At 31.8% G+C, this 27,482-nt stretch overlaps 1 protein-coding gene across 1 annotated transcript in view; it reads right to left on the bottom strand.

Moving 5' to 3' along the window:
- Positions 1 to 1,906: 1,906 nt before the first annotated feature.
- Positions 1,907 to 27,482, bottom strand: part of LOC119608503 (dynein heavy chain 5, axonemal-like) — a gene marked incomplete at its 3' end in the record, with an annotated part of 62,496 nt that continues 36,920 nt past the window's right edge. Inside the window, 11 exon segments of the mRNA XM_037962950.1 lie at positions 1,907 to 1,963; positions 2,280 to 2,375; positions 9,452 to 9,608; positions 9,891 to 10,080; positions 12,830 to 13,322; positions 13,391 to 13,683; positions 13,765 to 13,917; positions 13,982 to 14,150; positions 18,218 to 19,786; positions 20,991 to 21,239; positions 21,315 to 23,992. Of these exon segments, the coding sequence (XP_037818878.1) occupies positions 1,907 to 1,963; positions 2,280 to 2,375; positions 9,452 to 9,608; positions 9,891 to 10,080; positions 12,830 to 13,322; positions 13,391 to 13,683; positions 13,765 to 13,917; positions 13,982 to 14,150; positions 18,218 to 19,786; positions 20,991 to 21,239; positions 21,315 to 23,992 (6,104 nt within the window).

Genomic DNA, 27,482 nt, shown 5'->3' with positions numbered 1-27,482 from the left:
CTATACAAACTCTTGGAAAATTTCTGCCCTTTTTAAATGTTCACTTTTTAAAAACTATTAATATCCTTAATTACCTGCATAAATATCTACTTAATTAAAATTATTAAATATACAATTTATTTGGAAAATCATTAAGTGTGTCATACGTTCATAATATTATTCAATGACTATTAAAATGTTAAAGAAAAATTTTTGAACAATTAAAACTGCAATCAAATACTTCTTCTGTAAATGACCACTAATCAAACGTATGTGTGATATTTAATTGAAAAATTATATAACTCATACGTATTGTTTTAATAGTATGGCTATTTGTTTATTAAATTAATATTTACAGTTGCATGGGGTAAATAACGTAATTGTGTTAATTACTAGAACCAGAAAGATTCTATCTATGCGCTGATATAATGGGAACAGATGGTAATAGAGGATATTACCGAACACAGTTGATTACTCGGAAGCAAGCATTGGTGAGTAATATTTTTACCATGACAACGGCCAGTACATGTTAGAAGTTAGTTAGTTAGTTAATTAGTTAGTTAGTTAGTTAGTTAGTTAGTTAGTTAGTTAGTTAGTTAGTTAGTTAGTTAGTTAGTTAGTTAGTTAGTTAGTTAGTTAGTTAGTTAGTTAGTTAGTTAGTTAGTTAGTTAGTTAGTTAGTTAGTTAGTTAGTTAGTTAGTTAGTTAGTTAGTTAGTTAGTTAGTTAGTTAGTTAGTTAGTTAGTTAGTTAGTTAGTTAGTTAGTTAGTTAGTTAGTTAGTTAGTTAGTTAGTTAGTTAGTTAGTTAGTTAGTTAGTTAGTTAGTTAGTTAGTTAGTTAGTTAGTTAGTTAGTTAGTTAGTTAGTTAGTTAGTTAGTTAGTTAGTTAGTTAGTTAGTTAGTTAGTTAGTTAGTTAGTTAGTTAGTTAGTTAGTTAGTTAGTTAGTTAGTTAGTTAGTTAGTTAGTTAGTTAGTTAGTTAGTTAGTTAGTTAGTTAGTTAGTTAGTTAGTTAGTTAGTTAGTTAGTTAGTTAGTTAGTTAGTTAGTTAGTTAGTTAGTTAGTTAGTTAGTTAGTAGTTAGTTAGTTAGTTAGTTAGTTAGTTAGTTAGTTAGTTAGTTAGTTAGTTAGTTAGTTAGTTAGTTAGTTAGTTAGTTAGTTAGTTAGTTAGTTAGTTAGTTAGTTAGTTAGTTAGTTAGTTAGTTAGTTAGTTAGTTAGTTAGTTAGTGTATGCATCAAATGCGAAATGCACCTGGAACTCTATCGATCAGGTTAAATTATAAAAATATGAACTTTCAAATATGCTCTTCTATCTTATAAACGTATGAGTATTATTAGATAAAAACATAATTAAATATCTATCATACGTACGATTATTTTAAAGATGTATGAGTAGTATCACTAAATAACACTGCAAGCAACTACTAACTTAACAAAAAACTATTGCATACAAGCAGGAGTTACCCTATTAAAATTCATCTATCATTCAAAGAAAACACTTCATTCATTTGAATTAAAATTTTAATATAAATAATTTAATAACAATTTATCCTGATTTAATAAATATTGCGTAAAATATTATTTACATAAATAATGACAAATTTAAATAATAATTATTATTTATAAAAACCTACATATTAAACCATTTGAAAGCACTTTATCTGTTAAAAATAAAACCATAATTATATTTAAAATAATTCTCCTTTTAATTAAAGCATAACGTATGTATGTCATAAACAAACTGCATGTCATTTTAATGAGATTTTAAAGACTTTTCATTTGCAGCAAATAAAATCAAAATGATTGAGCTAAAAATTCCAAAACCGCAAATACAACATTATAAAAAATAATATCATTAACATAAATGATTATGTAATTTATCTACCAGGAATGGACTCAATTTAAAAATATTTAAAAAAAATATGACATACCTGACGCATGGCAGTTAAAAAACCTTGAGGATTAAAGAATCCTGTCATCCAAAATACCTTTAAAATAAATATAGAAAAAAATATGAAATGTAATTAAATCTGCGAAACAGCTAAAGTAACAAAGATTAAAGATATCAAATAAACGATATTTCTCATTTCTAGATTTTCTTTTTACAACTGAAATGAAATATGCCAGCAGAGAAGAAAATGTACCGAAAAAGAGGAACCGCAAACATGATGAACACTAAGTAATTAAGACTTTTGTGGTTGCAGTGCTCTTTTTTAGTTTTTCTTATGAAATTTTCAGTTCAACAACAAGTTCTTTTTATTAAGATTTTTATTTTTATTTGTTCTCTTTAAATATGCAACTTACTTTTGGCCGGTCAGTTGAAATCCAAGTACGAAATTGTGCATTGCGTTCTAATAGTTCCGTATACCAGAATCCCAGTGTTGTTGACTCCCATGATATCTGTAAATGACATAATCAGTGGAGTATTATTAATAAGCCAAACGTACATTTTACACTATTTACTTCTACATAGTTATTTCTTTGAAGAATTTTAAAGTAGGAAATGTAGTGTTATATCTTTTACAAAATTCTTTAAAATTGCATAATTATGAATTTTTTAAGATTGCATTTCATAGAAATCACTATTCTAACAACTACGCAAATAAGAAACGATTGTGTAGAATGGATTTTTTTAAATAAATCAGGCATTTCTAAACGGCTAATTAGGTCAGCATAAAATTTGACTTAGGCATAGATAAGGAGCATTTAAAAATGAACCTAAGAAATGCTCCATGTGCAACGCCATTGGAACTTATAATAGGGTACTTTCGTCACTAGGTACCAAGTTTTATAGGAGACTATATATCTGCGAGATCAGCCGATTACATAAAGAAGATAAAGAAATAAAAATTGATATTAGAGAAGAAATTGTTGATCCGCAGGTAGTGGAACCATAAACTAATCTAGTTTAGTTCTAGTTCAGTTCTAGTTCAGTTCTAGTTCAGTTCTAGTTCAGTTCTAGTTCAGTTCTAGTTCAGTTCTAGTTCAGTTCTAGTTCAGTTCTAGTTCAGTTCTAGTTCAGTTCTAGTTCAGTTCTAGTTCAGTTCTAGTTCAGTTCTAGTTCAGTTCTAGTTCAGTTCTAGTTCAGTTCTAGTTCAGTTCTAGTTCAGTTCTAGTTCAGTTCTAGTTCAGTTCTAGTTCAGTTCTAGTTCAGTTCTAGTTCAGTTCTAGTTCAGTTCTAGTTCAGTTCTAGTTCAGTTCTAGTTCAGTTCTAGTTCAGTTCTAGTTCAGTTCTAGTTCAGTTCTAGTTCAGTTCTAGTTCAGTTCTAGTTCAGTTCTAGTTCAGTTCTAGTTCAGTTCTAGTTCAGTTCTAGTTCAGTTCTAGTTCAGTTCTAGTTCAGTTCTAGTTCAGTTCTAGTTCAGTTCTAGTTCAGTTCTAGTTCAGTTCTAGTTCAGTTCTAGTTCAGTTCTAGTTCAGTTCTAGTTCAGTTCTAGTTCAGTTCTAGTTCAGTTCTAGTTCAGTTCTAGTTCTAGTTCAGTTCTAGTTCTAGTTCAGTTCTAGTTCAATTCTAGTTCTGTTCTAGTTCAATTCTAGTTATGTTCTATTTTGTTTTACGTATACGTAATATTTAATTACAATCAATTCAATATTACACATACGCACCAAATTAAAGAAATTCACAAAAGTATCGTAAATGTTGAAAATTAAATTTTACCATGAAGCTGATTTTAGTTTAGATTAAAATTAATAAAATATTGAATACGTATGAGCAATATTGATTGATTAAATATAAACTTACATACATAAAAATTAAGTCAAATACTATTCGACAATTAATTTTAATTTATCCATTTATTTCTAATAAAAAACTTTAACAAGCTTCCTGGCCACATTAAACCATTAAAGATCTATAAAGCAATATAAGCGTTTAATAAAAATGTACATTTCCTGTTAACTTTATATTTCTGTTGTTATTTAACCCTTACATCTCAGTTATATTAAAATTCCCTGAAAAAAGAAAATACAATTTTGTGCTAAATAAATTTAGCTTAAGGAAAATATTTATTGTACCAGTTAAAAGAAGCAAAAAAAAGTTTTTTTACTATGACAAAATGGATTTTAAGCCTTTTTTTCATCGCCATTTTATTTTGCTTTGTCTATTTTACACGTATACAACACCTTTTTTTGCCGTTTACGAATGAAAGATATAGGCACACTAAAAGCCAAAAATATCCTTTTTTTGTATTGAAACTAAAATGCTTTGATTTTTTTTTTCCTATTTTCTTAGGCTCTTTGTAGCCTAAAGCTTTTTGTTCCCTTTTTTTCCTTAATAAAAAAAATCAAAAATGTTTTCTTTGATTTTGTGTTATTCCTCAAACGTTTAAATATTCTAAAAATTTAAATTGTTGTTATTTTTATGCTGATTTTTTTGCATTGTGTGGGCTTTTCTCGTTATTGATTTGGGTCGTCCAAAAATTTAATCTCTATTATTTATGCGTAATCTTGTTCATTTTTTGATTCATCAAATGAAATTTAAAATTTGGATAATTACATAGAGATGTTTTAAAGACAATATTTAAACGTTTTGCTAAATTTTTAATATAGTGGGAATTTGCTAATGAAATCTAAAAGGACTATACAAAATTATATTACATTCTCTTATATACAAAATAGTAACAAAACTGAAGAAATTTATGATAACAAATTTATAAATGTAATGAAAATGGGGATACATGAAATAATGGACCGATTTTAATAATTTTCTGATCTTGTCGTTACTACAAAGAACATAATATACCAAATTTCATTCAAATATCTTCAAAAGGTAGCATGGACGGACAGACAGACAAGCAAACAGACGGACGGACATAAATAAATCGACTCAGAAAACAATCCTATAGTATACTTCTGTGGGATATAGAAAGACACAATTCAACGTTTGAATTAGTTTTCTTTTTAATAAATAATATTTGAGAATAATAACAGCCGTTTTTAGCACTCTCATCTGTTATTAAGAACAAATATATTATGAAAATCATGCTTTAAATAACAAATTTATTTCTATACATAATCTTAAAGTCATTTTGTATTAACTATAATCTTATTGATTTCTTTAAAATAATATTTATTTAAAACTGCCTGCTCTTCATCTATCATTTGTACCCCAAAAAACTTGACTTCATGTACAAAGTATAAGAAAAATATTTCCAATAATTTCCATTTCATGTTTATATGTATATTCCTTGTACTTTGTTTCAAACCTATTTCATGAGTCTACTTTCCCCTACTCTATACCAGGTATACATACTATAATAGGGCAACATGTTAACATTATATTTAGCAACATTTCTTGACAACATTACTTGCGGTATGAGGATACTTGTTAAAAAGTATATCAACAGGTTCCCATACGTCTGTGACGACCATTGTTTGTTGTGTAATAAATACATACAAATGTTTTGTGTGTAACCTATAGGCTTTAAAATATTCATTAATCAAAAGTATGATAACAATGAATTTGTTTTAGGTTGTTTTTTTTTATACCACATATATTGTTATATTGAAAACATTTTTATTAAAGCTGTATTGTTGTGTGACAAAAAAAATCAATATATTATTGGTATGAATATAAAGACAAAGAAGTGTAAATCTAAAATGAAACATAACACGTACAAATGAAGCTTTGTTCTGATATTTCGACTTTTGTTTAAATTAATACATAGTTGATTCTTGTATTTAAGTAATTTGTATACCCTACACTACTATAATGGGAAGGGTATTATGCGTTTGTGCTGATGTTTGTAACACCCAAAAATAAAGGTCCTACACCCACCTAAAAGTATACTAATCTCAGAATCACTTTCTGAATCGATTTAGCTATGTCCGTCCGTCCGTATGTCTGTCTGTCTGTCTGTCTGTCTGTCTGTCAGTCAGTCTGTCTGTCTGTCTGTCTGTCTGTCTGTCCGTCTGTTTGTCCATGTAAACCTTTTGCGCACTCTACAAGTAGCAATTTTCAAGATAATTTGATGAAATTTGAAACATACTCTTCTTTTGACCCAAGCCTATTGAAAATGGTTAAAATCGGTCCATTATTTCGTTTACGTCCCATACAACCGTATCCCCCGATTTGGGATTTTGAGCTCATAAATACGTTAAATGTTCTTGTATCACTTCGACAAAACTTAGTATTATATAAGTCTTAATGATATTGCTGATTATTGTAATGATCGGATCTCATTTGACCCTATCCCCCATACAAATTTACCTATTGCTAATACTGTTATCAACACTAATGCATAATACCTTCTCCACTATAAATCTTTCAACAATTTAAAACTTTGGTTCAAAAATTCCTCTAATCTATATAGTTGTATAATAAACGAAATAATTAAATTAATTGCGTTGACAGCATCAATTGTTTCCAAACAATTTATTAAAACAAAACGTAGTTCAACTATTAAACGCATAGAAATTATATAAAATTATTTGAAATAAACCACATAAGTACTATTCTTATAAAATTCATATTAAACAGTAGGGTGAATCGAAAAAGTATAATTTTTAACACGAATAAATTTCTAACAATAACATCATCCATCATTTTGGGAATATGATTTTGCGATGAACATCCGTCCGTCCGTCTGTCTATCTGTCTGTCTATCTGTCTGTCTATCTGTCTGTCTATCTGTCTGTCTATCTGTCTGTCTATCTGTCTGTCTATCTGTCTGTCTATCTGTCTGTCTATCTGTCTGTCTATCTGTCTGTCTATCTGTCTGTCTATCTGTCTGTCTATCTGTCTGTCTATCTGTCTGTCTATCTGTCTGTCTATCTGTCTGTCTATCTGTCTGTCTATCTGTCTGTCTATCTGTCTGTCTATCTGTCTGTCTATCTGTCTGTCTATCTGTCTGTCTATCTGTCTGTCTATCTGTCTGTCTATCTGTCTGTCTATCTGTCTGTCTATCTGTCTGTCTATCTGTCTGTCTATCTGTCTGTCTATCTGTCTGTCTATCTGTCTGTCTATCTGTCTGTCTATCTGTCTGTCTATCTGTCTGTCTATCTGTCTGTCTGTTATCTGTCTGTCTATCTGTCTGTCTATCTGTCTGTCTATCTGTCTGTCTATCTGTCTGTCTATCTGTCTGCCTATCTGTCTGTCTATCTGTCTGTCTATCTGTCTGTCTGTCTATCTGTCTGTCTATCTGTCTGTCTATCTGTCTGTCTATCTGTCTGTCTGTCTATCTGTCTGTCTATCTGCCTGTCTATCTGTCTGTCTATCTGCCTGTCTATCTGTCTGTCTATCTGTCTGTCTATCTGTCTGTCTATCTGTCTGTCTATCTGTCTGTCTATCTGTCTGTCTGTCTATAAAAGTTAATACATAGGACCACTCTGCAAAAAACTATTTTAAATCCACTCATTATTGGGCTTGTCTGACTAAAAATACTTTTCCTTACGTACTAGTCTACTATTCATAAAATCTAAAACTCTAACTAACCAATATGCATCATAACTATGCAATTCTAAAACAATGATTTTATAATTTTGCAATTATAAATTTTCGAGAATTATTAACAAAATAGACACACGTATTTGACATTGAAAGCTACTACATATTATTTTATTTAATACCAAATAATTTTTACATAATCTGTGATAAAACTTTACAACAATAACACACAACGACAACAATAAGCATGTAATTATATGCATAAATTGAATTTTTTGTTATACGTTATCAAATGTCATTGCTTATTGGTATAAATTTGAAATCCAAAATACACAAAACCCGCATTTTCGTTTGAATAAAAACTTTTACCAAAACATACTATGCAACAAACCATAACGAAAAAAAAATAAACTGAAAAATGACAGGAAATTTATTCTCTATTTGCAGATGTATTGGAAATAACAATAAATATGTAAAAAATTATATTTATAAAATCTGCATTCCAAGCGTAATATTCAAATACAATGGCGTATTTAATTTAAAGGATTAAAATCATATTTTGAATTGAGCAAAAATATACATAATAATTAACAAAAGTTAAATGTCTAAATCTAAAGTTCATTTGATTAATGCCACGCCCACTTTTTCTAAATGAAAATATCAACAGAAAGAACTAATATTCCATTTTCTATTGCTCTGCTGTACTATAGCCATTGTAAATTTTATATGTATATTTTATTCTTAAATAAATCACTCCTTTAAATATATTCCCACTATTATAAAAATTGGCATATAAAATATGTATGTGAGTGTTTTATATTTTATTTTGCAAATGTGTTGAATATCATTATTCAATACCTAAGAATTATTTTTTATCTCTTTGCAGCAAACAGACAGGTGTATAAAGTGCATGTATTTATTTATTTTTTTTACAATACAAAAGAACTACATCTGCACAGCTATAGTCGTGAAAAAACTGACAATCCACATATGTTGGTATGTAAAATTAAGATTATAATCGTATATAATTTTATGTAAATCATATGACTATAATCTGGAAAACATCACTACTACTTCACATATACATGACTATACAACAATTACAACATAGTATCTTCATACTGCTTAAGGGAATGAGAAATGGAGGACTAGACAAAATTATAGAATTTTAAACATAATAATTATCTCTTTATTACATATCAAGTGGTACGCAGTAATGTAAGAATAACATTTGTTCAGTTCTAAGAAAATTTTGTTTTCTATTCTAAGATTTATCTATATCTATATCTATCTATCTATCTATCTATCTATCTATCTATCTATCTATCTATCTATCTATCTATCTATCTATCTATCTATCTATCTATCTATCTATCTATCTATCTATCTATCTATCTATCTATCTATCTATCTATCTATCTATCTATCTATCTATCTATCTATCTATCTATCTATCTATCTATCTATCTATCTATCTATCTATCTATCTATCTATCTATCTATCTATCTATCTATCTATCTATCTATCTATCTATCTATCTATCTATCTATCTATCTATCTATCTATCCTATCTATCTATCTATCTATCTATCTATCTATCTATCTATCTATCTATCTATCTATCTATCTATCTATCTATCTATCTATCTATCTATCTATCTATCTATCTATCTATCTGTCTATCTATCTATCTATCTATCTATCTATCTATCTATCTATCTATCTATCTATCTATCTATCTATCTATCTATCTATCTATCTACCTATCTATCTATCTATCTATCTATTCATCTATCTCTTCTAAAAGTTACACTGGTATTAATATGCATACATATATAGCCATATATATAACTATGACACTTATTGTAGAGATATATCAAAATGTCTTTACATATTTTTTCTTATCATTCCATTTTAAGTTCTTTGAAACTACTGTAAACTTTTCAACGACTTTATTTATTAACAACTCCCTACCAAATATCACAGAAACATCACTCTTAAAATGATATAAGTACAAATATTCTTCCATTTTCTTATTTGTAAATATGTATGTGTATAAATAAAAACAAATTATGAATATACAATTGACATACCTTCATCCATGATTCTGGTATACGAGCATCATACATGGCATCTAAAGATTCTTTTAATGCAGGACTCATTACAATCGTGCCATCAATTGCCAATTTCAGATCACACAAACAATTGTACACTCTTTTTATTACCTTTTGCATGCGATCAATTTCTTGTCTACAAAATGGATTAATAATAAAAAAATGAAAAGTAAATATAAATAAAAAATCGTATCAAATTAACACATTCGTTAATAAAAATACAAAATTATGTGAAATATTCTAGCATTAATGCATAATTTGCATGACACTCAATTATTAATTTGCCTCAAGGGAATACTAATTACTCTAATAATTATTATAATGATAATGGTGTCGAATGAAAACATGCACATCATACTAGATAGCATCATTAAATTCCATACTTTAGACATTAAATACTTTCTGCTATAATATTTACCTTAGAAATATATTCATTGGTAACAGTATACCCATTCGTATTAGATTCTCACGCACTTCATATGCATTATATTGTGGTGGTAGTTTCCTTAACATATCATCAGCCAGTTGATAGACAATACTTTCTCTAGTTTCACCACCTCCACCGCCACCTTCCTTAGGCTGTACACTGAGTATTGTATCCAATATTCCTGAGGATACATAAGACCATTAAAATATACAAATTGTTGCGTACATCCACATACATATGTACATTTATACATAGTACTACATATAGACAGATGAATTCAATTAGTCTGGTATATTGATTTTGTTAATTTATTTCTGCTTTAGTAGATAGACAGACTATCAGTGCTATTCACTAATATAATTTTGTATGTCTGTGTGTATGTATTAATAGACATATTTAATATGCTTTTAATTGACCTTGTCATAGATTTTCCATTCAGTTCCATTTATGTCTTAATTATTATTTAACCAAATTCTACTTGGAACTTAATTAATGTATGGCCAAATCATATCATGAGAATATCATGAGTAAAGCCAATTAGTGATTTCAAAATGTTACATTTTCTTAAGATATTAAAAGGTTTGCTGTTTAGGAAAAGTTTATTTTTTGTCAGGAAGTAGAATTTAAGACATAATTTATTTCACTTGTTCTATTTACTTACACCACTTATAGCCGTCAAAAACGGAACAGAACTCAATTGACACACCCATTTGCATTCTATTAGACAATGGGTCGTACTTTTTACTTCAAAATTTTAAGAAGGCGATGTGCCACGCCCACACACAAAATCAGTATTAAATGTCGCATATCTCAGACTCTGCAAGGGTTACATGAGGACAAAATGGGCAGCCTAGCTATAGTGGGCGTGGCACCTACCATATAAAGAAAATCTTAAATTAGTATATCTGAGAAAATATAACAGCTAGAGTCATTTTTTTCGGAGACACTTTAGTATCAACATGAATGTTTATTACCAAAAATGGGCGTGGCACATCCCATATGAATTAAATACTAAAATTCGTTTATCTGGAAAACTATTGCAGATAAAGTCTAAAAATTTTGCACGAAGGCCTCTAGCATACATGAGAATATTTAGGAGAAAAATGGGCGGACTTTCATAAGGGGGTCTTAGCACCTCTCATACGGATTGATTCCAAAAATGCGTACATTTGAAAAATTATTAGAGCTAAAATTTTGCACGAACTACTGTGACATCCATGTAAACATTTGGGTAATAAATTGGCGGAGTAGATTTTAGGGGCGTGGTACCTCCCATATAAATTAAATTAGAAAATTCGTTTATTTAGGAAACTAATGGAGCTAGAATCTTTAAATTTTTTACGAAGAATTTTAACAGCTATTTGAACATTTTGAAGAAAAATGGGCGGACGTTTATTAGGGGGGCCTGTCACCTCCCATATGAATTAAGTACAAAAATTCATATATCTGGAAAGCTATTAGAGCTAGAATCTTAAATTCTGCACGAAGAACTCTGACACTCATTAAATTCGTATATCTCGGAAAATGTTAGAGCTAGAATTCGTAAAGTGGAGTTTTTATTTATATTGGGTATAGCTAGTGGTCTCAATAAATCAAAATACAAGAAATAATAATTTTGGGGATTTTTTTATAATTTTTGGGTATTATGTGTTATTGGTTAGTCTATGGACTAGTAAAAACACTAGTTCATGGACTTAACAATATACTAGTTTTATGACTAGTCATTTTACTAATTTATACACTAGTCTATATATATGTTCATTGACTAGTGTATTGACTGGTCTATTGAATAGTCTGTTGGTTAGACGTCTATTTATTAACTAATATATATACTAACCTATAAACTGGTCTATTAGGTAGTCTATTTACTAGTTAATTGACCAATGTAATGTCTAGACTATAGACTAGTTAGTTCATCAGCTGATCTATTCACTAGCGTCAATACTACACTTTTCAAAAAAAGTACACAATTACTACAGTACTCCGGGAGGATATTTTTAGGGTGTGTAGGTTTAGATCGTGGGCAGACATTGCCCATTACAAAAAGTCTTATCAACAAAAAAATGTTTGTGAAAAGTTCAATTCTATAGCTACCCCCATCTGGGACCAATCAGCTATTAACATGACAGAAAGATGGACGGACATATGTAATACTGGAAATATTAATTTAAAAAATTTTTATTTCTTATAAAAAGCAACAAACTGTTCACTTTTAAAATAAAATTTAATTTATTTTTCTCATCATCTTTCACATTACTCCAGGCTAATCCTCGTAAGTATTAGTTAGTGTTTATGTGACAAAAACTAAACGATAAAGGTAGCAAAGTTTCAAAAACCATATCTAACTTAATCTCTGAGAATGTTGTGATTACTTATACTTATTACAACATTTTAACACGTAAATTCCTTACAAACTTTAACAAATTTGTTTACTTGTTTTTTGTATGTGCAAAACATTCCTTTTCGACAAATATGAGAATTCTTATAATGTCAAAATTAATCTTCTCAAAGTTTATTTATAGTCAGTCCCTAAGGCCAAACCCCGTCATATGCAAACACTTATATTTTACAATACGAATATGTACCTTAAATGTCAATAAACTTTACACTCTGTGTAAACAAAACAAAAATATTCATATGAAATTAAACTACCAAACCAGAAAGAAAGAAACATACATACTTCAATATCAATTACACATACATAAACTTAACTGGAATACAGACAAAAAAAGTGTCACAACACAAATTATTGATTTTTACGGTTCATCCTTTGGAAAGTACATAATAACAAAATCTACATACAACACACCTTCTTAATCAAGTTCTTTTACAAAATATAAATGAATAACATATTTATGTATGTATTTATACATACAACACAAAGTATCCACATACATATGTATTTATATATCTGCAATCTACACACTCACCTTTGGCAGAATTAATTTGATACGTGATGTCAGCATTCGAATGTAAACCAAATACTTCAGGTGTATCGTAAGCCGGTAAATTATTAATGTAATCAATAAAAGTTTGCAAATTTTTCGTATTGGGCACTTTGTAACCCTTATAAAATTCAAACGATGGACTCAGCAGACCTTCACAAAACCATACTGCTGTGAAGGTTGTCAACAGACGTTTATCGAAATCATCCGTTACTCGACCACCGTACTGTACCTCACCAATCATATAGACAAGTGTTTGCCAAGAGACACCTTTCTTCGGATCCATTTCATCCAAATGATTCTGTACGAACTGTACACTGGCTGCAAAGTCGGCAGCATTAAATTCATATGGTACATTCCAGCCCAAAGGTCCAAATTTACGTCTTTCTTGCACAATGGTATGAAGAAATGCCACAGTATACAGTAGAGTGGGCCATTGAGGTGCTGCCGTATAATCCAAGAAATCTTGTGTGAAAGCCTGTATAAGGAAATTTTAAAAATTAATCACATAATCATAAAGTAGTATAAGTGCAACAATATTCATACTTGATAACTTCGCTTTAAACTGGCACGTATACCTTGAGGAGGTTCGTTAGTAAATTTAATTGCCATTTGCAGTAGACCAATAGGAAAGTCGGAATGAGGTTCGGTAGTCACCCACATACGAAATGTATTATCAATATGTTCCGTTTCTACCAACATATCAATTACTTCTGTGCAAAATGGCAAAGATAAGTGTACGTTTTGTAGTAAAACCCAACCACCGTTCGCCATTGATTCCATAATCATTTTACGTGCATGAAATTCTTGTCCCTGACCCATAGAGACAGATTTGAGTGCTATTTAGGGAGTATGCAAAATAATTATGCAAAATAAGTTTTCTTTTCTGTTAATTTCATCTTAAAAATATCACAACATACGTATTCCTTTTTGTTTGGCTAAAGCAGCTATTTGTGTTGTAGGATCCGAGCCAATTGAGAGTAAACATACAAAGGGTGTTCTAGGTTCAGACTCGGACCATGTGAGTTCTAAATCTAAAATTTGCATTTCACTATATTCTGGTCCCAGTGATTCTAGAAAAAATTTCAAATTATTTTTTTTCACAGTTTATTTTAAACGATTTTTTGAATAGTTTACCTTCTATATATTTCTTAGCTTGTGAAATTGTACGATCCGGGCACCATGATCGTATTAGCAGTAATTTACGAAAACCATCTAATGATGTTTGATAGCCACAGGGTATTTCCTCATTTTCAGGCTTTTCCGATTCATACCAAGTGCGCCATTCACGTTCATTAAGTTCAATCTGTTCAAATGTAAAAACAAATTATTTAAAAACCAAGTAAGAATGTCGGGCATGGCCGACCATAGGATAACCTACACCTGTTATAGGTACGGATTATATCTAAAATGTGATTTATTTTTAAATATAAAGCTTCAAATTAAATTTTTCGTTATTTACTGAAAAACTTATTTTCTGAAAGATACTACATATACATATATGTGGGCTAGGGTCAAACATGAACCGATCCTAAGAATCTAAAATTAGATTTCGGGAAGGTCTAGTCTAAGGCTAGTTTAAAGTCTATTATATTGATTAGTTGAAAGTATAGTCTTTAGACTAGTCCAAAGTTAAGTCACTAGACTGATGGAATTTTTGTATATAGACTAGTTAAAAGTCTACAACACAAAGTTTTTCGACTAGACTATAGGCTAGACTTTCGTCTAGTCTATGGATTACTTCTTCGACTTTTCAAGAATTAACAAAGTAAAGTCTCAAGTATAGTCTATAGACTAGTGGCAATACTTGTCTATAGACAAGTGGAAAATCAAGTATATATACATAGACTAATCGAAAGTCAAGTGTATAGAAAGTTAAGTGTCGAATGTCAAGACTAGTCGAAAGTCTAGTTTACAGGCTATTCAGAAGTCTATTTTATAAACTAGTCGAAAGTCTATTCTATACGCTAGTCTAAAATCTATTACATAGAATAATCGAAAGCCTATTGAATAAACATGTCAAACCCTATTCTATGGACTAGCCAAAAGTCAAGTCAATAGACTATTTGAAAATCTACTCTATAGGCTAGTCAAATGTGTAGACTAGACGAAAATCATGTCTATGGACTAGGCTAATGTCAAGTCTATTAACAAGTCGAAAGTCTATTTAAATAATGTCAAGTATGTAGAATAGTCGAAAGTCAAGTCGACAGACTAATCGAAAGACGAGGTCTATAGACTAGGGTTCTCTAAATCAACTTTCGAACAATCGACGAAAAGTCGACTTTGTAAATAAAAGTCAAGAAAGTCGAAAAATGGAAAAAAGTCGAAAAGTGGTAAAAAGTCGAAGAAAGTCAAAAAGTCGGAACATGTCGAAAAAAGTCGGAAAAAGTCGAAAACTCGAAAATAGTAGAAAAAATTAAAAAATACTCGAAAATTTAAAAAAAGTCAAAAACTCTATAATAGTCGGAAAAAGTCAAAAAAAAAAATAGTCGGAAAAAGTCGAGGAGTCGAAAAAAGTCGAAAAGTCGACTATTTATAAAATACTAAAAGTTTAAAAGCCGACTTTTAATTAAATGAAAAAAGTCGAAAATCGACTTTTCATAAAATGCAAAAAGTCGACTTTTAACTTCAACTATAGAAACCTACTATAGACTGTCTGTAGGTTAGTCGAAAGTCAAGTATATAACTAATTTAAAATCAAGCCTATTGACCAGTCGAAAGTTGTATCTAAAAACTAACAAGTAAGAGTGTTATATTCGCCTGTGCCGAATCTTGTATACCCACCATCAAATCATTGCCGAAAAGGAATGGTGTCTTATAAATAAACTTTCACAATTTAAGAATCGATGCTTTTGTTATTATCAAAACAATTTTCTCATTTATTACATCTATGTATAATTTTACCATCATACATATGTATATCGGTAGGATCAATTATAGACTGATCCTCCTAAAATTTGGTAGAGAAATTTTTGTCGAATTTTGTCGCTGTACAAGGTAGTAGAAAGTGTAAAAGTATTTTTCTGAGAAGGACCTTGTTTGGGGGGAGGTTTGGTCAACTATGGACCGATCCTGGTAAAATTTTCTAGATTTCAGTTTAGGCTAGTAATGAGCGTTAAAGCCATTTACTGAAGGGGTCCTTATATGGGGGTAGGGTCAATTATGGACCTATCCTTATAAAATTTTACAATGATATTAAGGTTCCTATAAAATAAGTTCATGTCGAATTTCATCGCTATAGATGCTTCTTTACGGCAGTTATGAGCGTTAAAGTCATTTTCTGAAGGGGACCTTATATGGGGGATAGGGTCAATTATGAACCGATCCTTATAAAATTTTACAATGATATTAAGGTTTCTATAAAATATGTTCATGTCGAATTTCATCGCTATAGATGCCTCTTTAAGGCAGTTATGAGCGTTAAAGTCATTTTCTGAAGGAGACTTTATATGGGGGATAGGGTCAATTATGAATCGATCCTTATAAAATTTTACAATGATATTAAGGTTAATATAAAATATGTTCATGTAGAATTTCATCGCTCCTTTTTTAAGGCAGTTATAAGCGTTAAAGTAATTTTCTGAAGGGGACCTTATAGGGGCGGTAGGGTCAATTATGGACCGATCCTTATAAAATTTTACAGAGGGATTTAGGCTTCTATAGAATATGTTCATGTCGAATTTCACCGTTCTAAATGCTTCTTTTAGACAGTTATGAGCGTTAAAGTCATTTTCTAAAGGGGACCTTATATGGAGGCTAGGGTGGTTTATGGACCGATCCTTATAAAATTTTACAAAGATGTTAAGCTTCCTATAAAATACGTTTATGTCGAATTTCATCGCCATAGCTGTTTCTTTTAGTCAGTTATGAGCTTTAAAGCCAATTTCTTAGGGGGACCTTATATGGGGGCTAGGCGAAATCGTGGACCTATATTGCCCATTTTCAATACCAATCAAACTGCATTTATATAAAATGTTTATGCAAAATTTCAGCTAGCTACTTCCATTTGGACTCTATCGTGTTTTCAACAGACGGACAGACGGACGGACATGGCTAGATCGTCTTAGAATTTAATAAGGATCCAGAATATATATACTTTTATGGGTCTTAGATAAATATTTCGATGTGTTACAAACGGAATGACAAAAACAATTTACTCCCCATCTTTTTTGATGGTGGGTATAATAAAAAGTTTAGTTTATGGAACATTCGAATGTAAAGTGTACAGTAAGTATAGTGAAAAGTCTAGTCTATCTATTAATCAATAGTTTGACCTAGTCTAATGTCAATTTTTCAGACAATGTATATTATGGACTAGAACAAATAACTTTGGGTGGCATTTTATTTTGCGAACTTCATTTGGATAGAAAGAGTTAAAAGCATAAGTATTTCTAATCGATTCATTTTGAGCCGCGTAGCCTAAAATTATTTCTATCATTATTAGTTGATTTTAAGTATATTGAGCTTGTTTTTGAAATACAAATTTATATTTAAATTTATTGGTATATCTACACAATAACATAAAGACACCTATTTACATATACATATATGTGGGTACAATTGGGTTGGTTTTTTTTTAATAAATACTAACAAATAACTGTAATTTTACCAAAACAAATTTCAGTTGAAAATATTAAAAATATATTTATATAACATAAATATTTTATTTTATGCAAAATAGTTTAAATGTGGGTGGCACAACTAACAAAAAATATTTTCATTTCATAATCGATATTTTTGATAAATTTAAAAACCACAAAAATTGACATAACTACACTTATTGAACATAATAAATTGTGCAATCTGCAAATAGTGATTGGTCAATTTATGATATGACCACAGTTAAATAATAGGTTTAAGAATCTTTTCAACATTTTTATAGTAATAAAATTCAAGGTCATTTTAGACGAAACAAAATTTTCGAAAAAATTTTCCAATTGGTTAGAAATTAAATAATTTCAGAATATAAAATATTTTGGTAAACCAGTTATCTCCAATTTTTAAAGTAAGTTAAAGATTTGTCTAACATATTATACCAAATACTGGGTGATCAAATGCATATGTCTTTAAACATGTTCTAAAAACATTTACGGAGATAACCCATTTCACAACTGAAATATCCATATATAGAAAATTTCAAAAACCAACTAATTGCATTTCAATAGTCCTACTCGCTATGTTTATGTTTTCCATAATACACTATACTCTGATGAAATGTTTTGAGCTTAATCATTTATTCATAGAAAATTCTAATGTACAACATACGTATGAGTAATATAAATTCTTCATTACTCATGTTAATACACAAAAACTGTAGTAAAAAGTATGCAAATTTCATAAACCCACATGCCAATACATAACAAAACTTACCAATTCCAAAACATTAACAAACGTTTCCAATTTACTTATTTCGACTAAATTCAACCAAGTGATGTCTAAAATCCAACGGAATGGTTTTGGTTGTACAGCATTCAAATCCAATGATGCACCACCCTTAATGAAAGCCATGAATTCCTCATGACTAATATTTCCCTTGTGATAGTCGATTTTAATGGCCAACATCAAAGTGAACAGTTGTTTGTGACGCTCGTACAGACTACGGTTGGTGAACTTATAGACTTCGTAAGTTAAGTAGCGTAAAATAATATTAATGCGTTCTTCGGTGACATTTGATTTGGTTGATTTAGTGATGGAATTATTGAAAATGACCAGAAATTGCTTTAAAGAATTCTGGTACATGACATTAACATTGCTCATTTCCACAATCAGGAAATAGAGTATAGATCCACGGGCTGCTACAGCTCTAAATTCTTCTCTAGCTTTCATAATTTTACGTTCGGTTACCTCGGCTATTTTAAGTTTTTCATTTACCTCTTCAGCGGTAGTTTTTGTTACTCTCAATACCTCTATGAGAGCTTCATCGTCAACCAAGGAACCCTGGGAGGAACTTAAACGATATAGTAAATTAGCCTCTAGTTCTTTCATATTCCTTTGATTTTGCATAACCGTTTCAAAGAGAGCCACTCTCTCAGCTTCTAAATCTGACTTCTCCATTAGTATAACTCTGCCCAGCAGTTGGTCTTCTAAACCTCTCATGGTTACAGTAAAATCTATAATAGAAGTCTTGGCGCTTACCTCCGGACTAAAAGGTGGATTGGGTAGTTTGGTGGTGATGTACAACATAAAACCCGGCATTACATCACATTCTTTATCACCCACCAACACCTTTTCGATACTGCCCGATTTAATGAAATTCTTTTCCAAAACATTATCTATAACTGGATCCAATTCCACTCCCACATCTTCGATCAACAAAGGTCTACCCAAGGAAAGAGCATCTTCTAAGTGCGTTCTAAAATATTTATGATTAAGCGAAGTGATTTGTAATTCATTTTGCTCTTCTTTGGATTTAATCCATAGTTTGCCTTGTGTTTGAGGATCTATTAGCAGAGGATAGCTACTGGACTTGGTGGCTATTAAAGCATTTTGTACAGACAATTCATCATTGGGCAGACCCTGTAAAGTCCATTCGGAAACCATAGAAGAGTCCACCAACATATTTATAATATTTAGACCCGTGGTGAAGGGTATAGCTTTCTGTTTCAGTATACCCATCCAAGTTCTTATTAAGTTTGCACGAAACTCTTGATTATAGGGACCACAATAGGAGAGAAAACCTGTGGCTAATAGTACATCTCCCACTAGTTTGCCCAATTGTATTTTAAACTCTTTACTTTGATTAGTCCATCTAACTTTTTCATCCGACAGACCATTTATGAGAGCTGTAGCAGCAGTCATTTTACGAAGACAGGCATTGGCCGCATCGGTTAATCGCTGTTTTTCACCCACTGCTTTGTCATATTGATTTTTAACCGCCTGAAGGGCTTCTTCACGTTCTCGTAGTTGATCTTCGGCACCAGCAAGATCGTCCATAGCGAGCTAATGGAAAGGAGAAAAATAGTGTGTAATTGTGGCGTTTAAAAATATTTACAATTTAGTCTAGTCTAAAGTCTAGTCTATAGTCTAGTCTAAAGTCTAGTCTATAGTCTAGTCTAGTCTATAGTCTAGTGTAGTCTATAGTCTAGTCTATAGTCTAGTCTAGTCTATAGTCTAGTCTATAGTCTAGTCTATAGTCTAGTCTATAGTATAGTCTAGTATAGTCTAGTCTAGTCTAGTCTAGTCTATAGTCTAGCCTATAGTATAGTCTATAGTCTAGTCTATAGTCTAGTCTATAGTCTAGTCTATAGTCTAGTCTATATTCTAATCTATAATCTAGTCTATAGTCTAGTCTATAGTCTAGTCTATAGTCTAGTCTATAGTCTAGTCTATAGTCTAATCTATAGTCTAATCTATAGTCTAGTCTATAGTCTAGTCTATAGTCTAGTCTATAGTCTAGTCTATAGTCTAGTCTATAGTCTAGTCTATAGTCTAGTCTATAGTCTAGTCTATAGTCTAGTCTATAGCCTAGTCTATAGTCTAGTCTATAGTCTAGTCTATAGTCTAGTCTATAGCCTAGTCTATAGTCTAGTCTATAGTCTAGTCTATAGTCTAGTCTATAGTCTAGTCTATAGTCTAGTCTATAGTCTAGTCTATAGTCTATAGTCTAGTCTATAGTCTAGTCTATAGTCTAGTCTATAGTCTAGTCTATTAGTCTAGTCTATAGTCTAGTCTATAGTCTAGTCTATAGTCTAGTCTATAGTCTAGTCTATAGTCTAGTCTATAGTCTAGTCTATAGTCTAGTCTATAGTCTAGTCTATAGTCTAGTCTATAGTCTAGTCTAGTCTAGTCTATAGTCTAGTCTATAGTCTAGTCTGAAGGTGTATATAAAAGTATTAAGGACCTTATCACACTTAGTGCTTAGCTTTTGTTTATAAATCTCTTAAAACACCTAATCTCAAAATCATCACCAGATTACCGATGTTTTATCCAACAAAAATATTTAAATTTACTCTAAGGACCTTTTATTTTACAGTTTCCTCCTTCAGTTTCTTAAAAACGTCAATATGTCTTTCAAAATGACACGCTCTACAATCCTAATCCAATCATTGTCATAACATCTTATCCCATTTGCATTGTTCCAGTTTTAATTATTCCTATTGACACTACGGATACACGCACACACTCCGATATATTATACACGTACCTTCAATCTAGCTTCCTGCATTGTCAAATTGGCTTTCAATGGCAGCACTTCTTTGTTGACACTATGAAAGAAACCCATTGCCTTTGTCCAAGACAATAGACCAGCAACATCACCACAAACCCTACGTGCCATATCCATATTATAGTCTTCCATACGAAAGTATGGTTGTAATAAATCAATCATTTCATCGTTTATTGTATCCTTAGGATAGTTCTGTAGCTGCAACAGGAATGTTGCACTAGCCATCATCTAGAAGAAATATGCAAATAATGGAAACCATAAATATTGACATAAATTTTGTAAAAATTCTTGTAGCTGGTATACCTTTAATGATTCTTGCCATGATGGTTTGGGACACGGTGTACCTGAGTCCGGTATACAAGGATGTAGTTTACGTTTGAAGAGTATTAGTACACAGTCCATAATGCGCATAATAAGATGAGGTGGTCTACCCAATTTACGTACTGTTGCTATATGAGCTGGTTTGATGGTATTTAAAGCATTCTCTGCTTCTTCCAGAGCCGGTTTGGCTGCCTCCAGTTTTTCTTCAGCCAAAGCCTTTTCATTGGCTATACATGCCACCAATGCTTCCGCCTTATCCTTAACTATCAAAACTTGATTCTTTACAATTTCTGCTTGCATCGCACGTTCAGTTACTTCTACTAACACCGACTCGGCTTTTTTAGAGGCTTCTACCAGCTCTTCCTCCATTACCACCAAATCCTTTTTAAGTATTTCCACTGAGGCTGAAGCTTCTTTTAGTTTCTCTAAGCCGGTATCCATTTTCTCTACACCATCTCCCAATTCCTTTTGTTTTTGTTGGTAGATATTCTTGTAACCTGCTATAAAATTGAGATACGACTTTGGTGTTACATGAGTAGCACGTCTAAAACGTTGAAAATATTCTTGAGAAGTTTCTGCTACCACATCTTGTATTGAACCCAAAGCATTGACAAGTTCTTCTTTCACTTCCGGTGTACACTCTATTTCAAAGTCACTCAGAAAGTGTCGAGAAACCGAGACGAGAGCATCCTTGGGCCAAGGTTGAAACCAATCAATGGTACAGCCTGATACCAAAGCCGGGAAACGTTGTACCCGTGCTCGGAAAGTCTCTCCCACAGGTGAAAAGCAAAAAGCCACATGGAGATTAGCACAGGTACGAGCCAAAAAGAACTCCATCACACTCTCAGGGGTGGCGGTTTTACGTTGATTTTCTCTTTTCATTATGGGTGTCAATTCCTGAACAATTTCTGATTGTTCATCTCGGGAGAATAGATTTGATATAACTCCCGAGGAAAGAATATTATTAAGGTATTCCAAGAAACCTTCCTCTTTTATATCCATATCAGTGAAAAGGAAGGTGGTACCTTTTCCTTGGACACCACAAGTACGATAGAGCAGTTTAAGATCCTCCAAAAAGTTGGCCACATTATAGGAACGTGTTAGTGCTATTTGGAATGTTTTATAGCCAGCTATAAATGAAGCCAATTTCGTAAGCGATTGTTTGCCAGAACCACCGACCCCGACCAGCATGACATTTCCACGAGGATGCCTTATAATACGAGAAATCTTTACCAAATGCAACATGGCATCAGGAAAGAAAACCAAATCCATCCCGGAACCTCGCACCATTTCATTAAATTGGGCAAGAAACATAACCAGACGCTCACGGAGTACTTCGTGAGAGGTCACCGGTTCATAGACTTTGGGCAATTCCATATCAGCATCTTCGCCCTCTTCGCCTGTAGGTTCAGGAGCATCACGCATAAAGTCAACAAACACCGGATTCGGTAAAATCATTTGCACATGATTTTCACCCAATTCCGAACGCACCAGACACGATAATTCCGAACTAAACCATTCCTTATCGGGGAAATTGGTAAATCGATCCGCAAATACCCTTGTGCATTCATGTTTCCACAAAGACATTAACACACTTTCAGAAGTGATTACAGTTGATAAAGTGCCCACCATACCCTGCCATATGCGCGACAAATCTCTTAAACTGAAAACATAATGAAATTTTGCCGGTGTGGGCAGTAATTTTTCTCTAGTACGTTGCCATAAATAGCGTGTTATAACAATCAATTTCTTGACCAAATTTCTTACATCTGGTATGAAACCTCTTTTGGCGTTGTAATGACCCTCGCCTATAACACGGAATATTTTATCTATGGAATCATTATCGGGTATATTGCAGTTGAACACACAAAATTGTCTTTTCAAACGAGAGGGTATATCATTGCGACCTCCACCCGGTAAACCCATAGCAGCCACATATTGCACATCTACCACGGTGGTAAAATCACCGGGTTTCTCCAAACTATAAAAACCTTTCATATCCATCGATTGTCTTACAATCTCATTGGTCACCTGATCACCCCATTCGTTTATCTCGGGCAAATTAATATCATCAATGAAAACAATCAATTTACGGCCACCCGGAGGACCAAAAGTTACACCCACTCTCTTTTCCACATAACTTTCGATAGTTCTTTGGAATTGATATGGACTCGTGGCCGATGAAAAGTTAAATGAACGTCCCATATAAGTTTCCACATTCATCTTTTTCATGAAATTCTTCATAATCACTGTCTTGCCGGTACCCTGCTCACCAATCAACATGACAGCCTTCTCCTGATTTGCTATACAACCGATCAAATAATCCATGCGTACATTATCCACAATGGGCACTAGAATGCTTAAATAATCTGGCGTGGAAACTTCTGGATACATATAGGGCGTAACTAAAGTCTTCCATGATTGCCAAGCGCCTGTGGCCGAAACAAAAAAATCAAATATACTATTTTCACTGGTAGTGCCTTTGGCATAATCCAAATCGGGAAATGTTTCTTTAACATATTGATTCATTTTAACACGATCCACTGTATTAAGATAAGCTCCCAAACCCCAGGCTAAAGCAAAGATGTACAAACGATGTAAATGCTCTGGTGTGCAAGTATCTTCTTTTTCCTCCACCAAAGTTTCTTCGGCGGCTTCTTCTACGGATACAGAAAAGAATAACAAACATAGATATTATAATAAAAAAAGTTAATATTAAATTTTAATAGAAGAATAGAAGAAGTTAGTTAATTTTGTTAGACGAGATCACATTGTAGATAGTAGTTAGTATACACAATCAATTTCACAGACACAAATTGTTCAAAAATTTTAAATACAATAAAAGGAAATGATAGGGAAATAAGTAGTAAATTTTATAAGACGAGAACCACTTGAAGTTAGTACTATGTAGACATAATTTTTCACAGGCACAAACAATTTAATAAAATTTTTATAAAAAGTTAACAATTACAATGATTCGATTAATACAATTAATGTTTTTTGGTTTTTCAGGGGATCATAACCAATCAGAGATGTGACATCGATAGAAATCAATACTTGTAATAACGAGAGGTCTTAAGCATTAGTTGGAGATGTCCTCAGTTACACTCTTACTGCCTTCTTGACAATATTGGCATATTTAATAATCGATTATTTTAGAATAAAAATCAAGAAACTAATGTCGAAACTGAGAAAATGGACAGCAGATTTTAGAATTTTGCAAAGTGTTGAAATAATAACTAATAAGAAGGGAAGAAGCATATCGGGTATGCCCGACTATATAGTTAGTTAGTTAGTTAGTTAGTTAGTTAGTTAGTTAGTTAGTTAGTTAGTAGTTAGTTAGTTAGTTAGTTAGTTAGTTAGTTAGTTAGTTAGTTAGTTAGTTAGTTAGTTAGTTAGTTAGTTAGTTAGTTAGTTAGTTAGTTAGTTAGTTAGTTAGTTAGTTAGTTAGTTAGTTAGTTAGTTAGTTAGTTAGTTAGTTAGTTAGTTAGTTAGTTAGTTAGTTAGTTAGTTAGTTAGTTAGTTAGTAGTTAGTTAGTTAGTTAGTTAGTTAGTAGTTAGTTAGTTAGTTAGTTAGTTAGTTAGTTAGTTAGTTAGTTAGTTAGTTAGTAGTTAGTTAGTTAGTTAGTTAGTTAGTTAGTTAGTTAGTTAGTTAGTTAGTTAGTTAGTTAGTTAGTTAGTTAGTTAGTTAGTTAGTTAGTTAGTTAGTTAGTTAGTTAGTTAGTTAGTTAGTTAGTTAGTTAGTTAGTTAGTTAGTTAGTTAGTAGTTAGTTAGTTAGTTAGTTAGTTAGTTAGTTAGTTAGTTAGTTAGTTAGTTAGTTAGTTAGTTAGTTAGTTAGTTAGTTAGTTAGTAGTTAGTTAGTTAGTTAGTTAGTTAGTTAGTAGTTAGTTAGTTAGTTAGTTAGTTAGTTAGTTAGTTAGTTAGTTAGTTAGTTAGTTAGTTAGTTAGTTAGTTAGTTAGTTAGTTAGTTAGTTAGTTAGTTAGTTAGTTAGTTAGTTAGTTAGTTAGTTAGTTAGTAGTTAGTTAGTTAGTTAGTTAGTTAGTTAGTTAGTAGTTAGTTAGTTAGTTAGTAGTTAGTTAGTTAGTTAGTTAGTTAGTTAGTTAGTTAGTTAGTTAGTTAGTTAGTTAGTTAGTTAGTTAGTTAGTTAGTTAGTTAGTTAGTTAGTTAGTTAGTTAGTTAGTTAGTTAGTTAGTTAGTAGTTAGTTAGTTAGTTAGTTAGTTAGTTAGTTAGTTAGTTAGTTAGTTAGTTAGTTAGTTAGTTAGTTAGTAGTTAGTTAGTTAGTTAGTTAGTTAGTTAGTTAGTTAGTTAGTTAGTTAGTTAGTTAGTTAGTTAGTTAGTTAGTTAGTTAGTTAGTTAGTTAGTTAGTTAGTTAGTTAGTTAGTTAGTTAGTTAGTTAGTTAGTTAGTTAGTTAGTTAGTTAGTAGTTAGTTAGTTAGTTAGTTAGTTAGTTAGTTAGTTAGTTAGTTAGTTAGTTAGTTAGTTAGTTAGTTAGTTAGTTAGTTAGTTAGTTAGTTAGTTAGTTAGTTAGTAGTTAGTTAGTTAGTTAGTTAGTTAGTTAGTTAGTTAGTTAGTTAGTTAGTTAGTTAGTTAGTTAGTTAGTTAGTTAGTTAGTTAGTTAGTTAGTTAGTTAGTTAGTTAGTTAGTTAGTTTGAAAGGAGGATGAATATACATCAAATCCGAAGAAATACACCTAGGCCTCTATCGGGCCTGTTGTGCGCTCCTTAACCAGTGCCTCAGGTGGGAATCGAACCCACCACCTCCGGTCTACCAGACTAGAACACTAACCACTAACCTACCGGAGGCCACATGCCCCGACTATATAATGCGCAATAATTTTTTGAATAAAAAAATAATATTTATTTTATTATTCATCATGTCAGCCTGTGGAGCACTATGATCTCAATATTCGGCCCAATATAGGAATTTTCTTTTATTAAACTCCAATACCACCCTGATATGGGTCCATGCGCATTGGGATTACTTTAGCATTGAGCAGACAGATGAGCTAGTCAGAACGGGAACTGCTTTAGATATCTCCTACAACGTGTCAGTAGCAACTCCATTGGGTTCTATCAAAAGTAGTATCCTCAGATTCTTTCTTCAAAAGGCTGAAAATATATGGAATAATCTCGACACATATATAGGGACCAAGGTCAATGTGGCAGTAATAACTGAACACAGGTAGACACACAGGCGTGGGCTCCCATTTAATAAATACTGTTGCAGTTGCAAAGTCAGGGAAAAGGAATAAATGGCCTTCCATCTTCTCTGCGAATACCTGCTCTAGCTGCCAAGAGGAACTTACTCCTCGGCAATTACTTCATATCCAGCCTAGGTGAGTTATCTGGATCGAAACTCAATGATCTTATTAGATTTTTCACGGCTACAGGCTGGATATAATACATTATCTGATGAGTTAACTGCTCCTGTCAAAACGAAATATTTTCGACTCTACTTGACTGTTCTGTTAGAATCATTCCGTTGTCAATGATAGTATAGCCGTTAATCTGATAGTATAGCCGTTTGAGTGCTTAACCTACATAGTTCACTAAAAACGGCGGTTTTAGTGATCTTGAAACTATTCGAGAACTCAAGTAGAGTCGCTCTATTAGGAGCGATTAGGGAAAGGTTTGCTGGTCGGGAGAGGGATGACCCCGAAAAGTTCAAATGATCTATAGAGGCTGATCTTCACGATGAGCAGCCCGAAACAAAGCGTGTCGAATCGCCGACTTTGTGCCAACGAGTGATAATTTTTGCTGTTGAAGTAGGCAATATAATAAAGGATCCGTGGGAAAGCTAATACAAATTGGTATTCCAGACCTTCATACGAAAGATTGGAAGGTTTTCAGAATTTTCGATTAGGTTTTTACGAAGACTTTTACTCCATACCAGTTAGGCAACAAAAGACTTCAGGACCAAGATGACGTCTATAAACGTCGTATGACGATACTGCTAACTTGGTGTGTGCAAATGAATTAAATATGGAGTTTTTAACTGAATGGGATAGACGAAGTTCGGGATACGGTCCAGGATAACCTTAATATCGCAGAGTTGCAATATGACTGCTTAAGATATGGTGAATGAGAACAATAAAATCAACTTCGTTCGTCATGCTTATCTAGAGGGGTATTACCAGGGAAGAATTTT

Source organism: Lucilia sericata, unplaced genomic scaffold (assembly GCF_015586225.1).
Source record: "Lucilia sericata isolate MDLA Ls3-8-SP2 unplaced genomic scaffold, ASM1558622v1 Contig000843F_arrow, whole genome shotgun sequence".
Classification (NCBI taxonomy): Eukaryota; Metazoa; Arthropoda; class Insecta; order Diptera; family Calliphoridae; genus Lucilia; species Lucilia sericata.
This window is presented reverse-complemented; position numbering and strand designations above follow the sequence as displayed.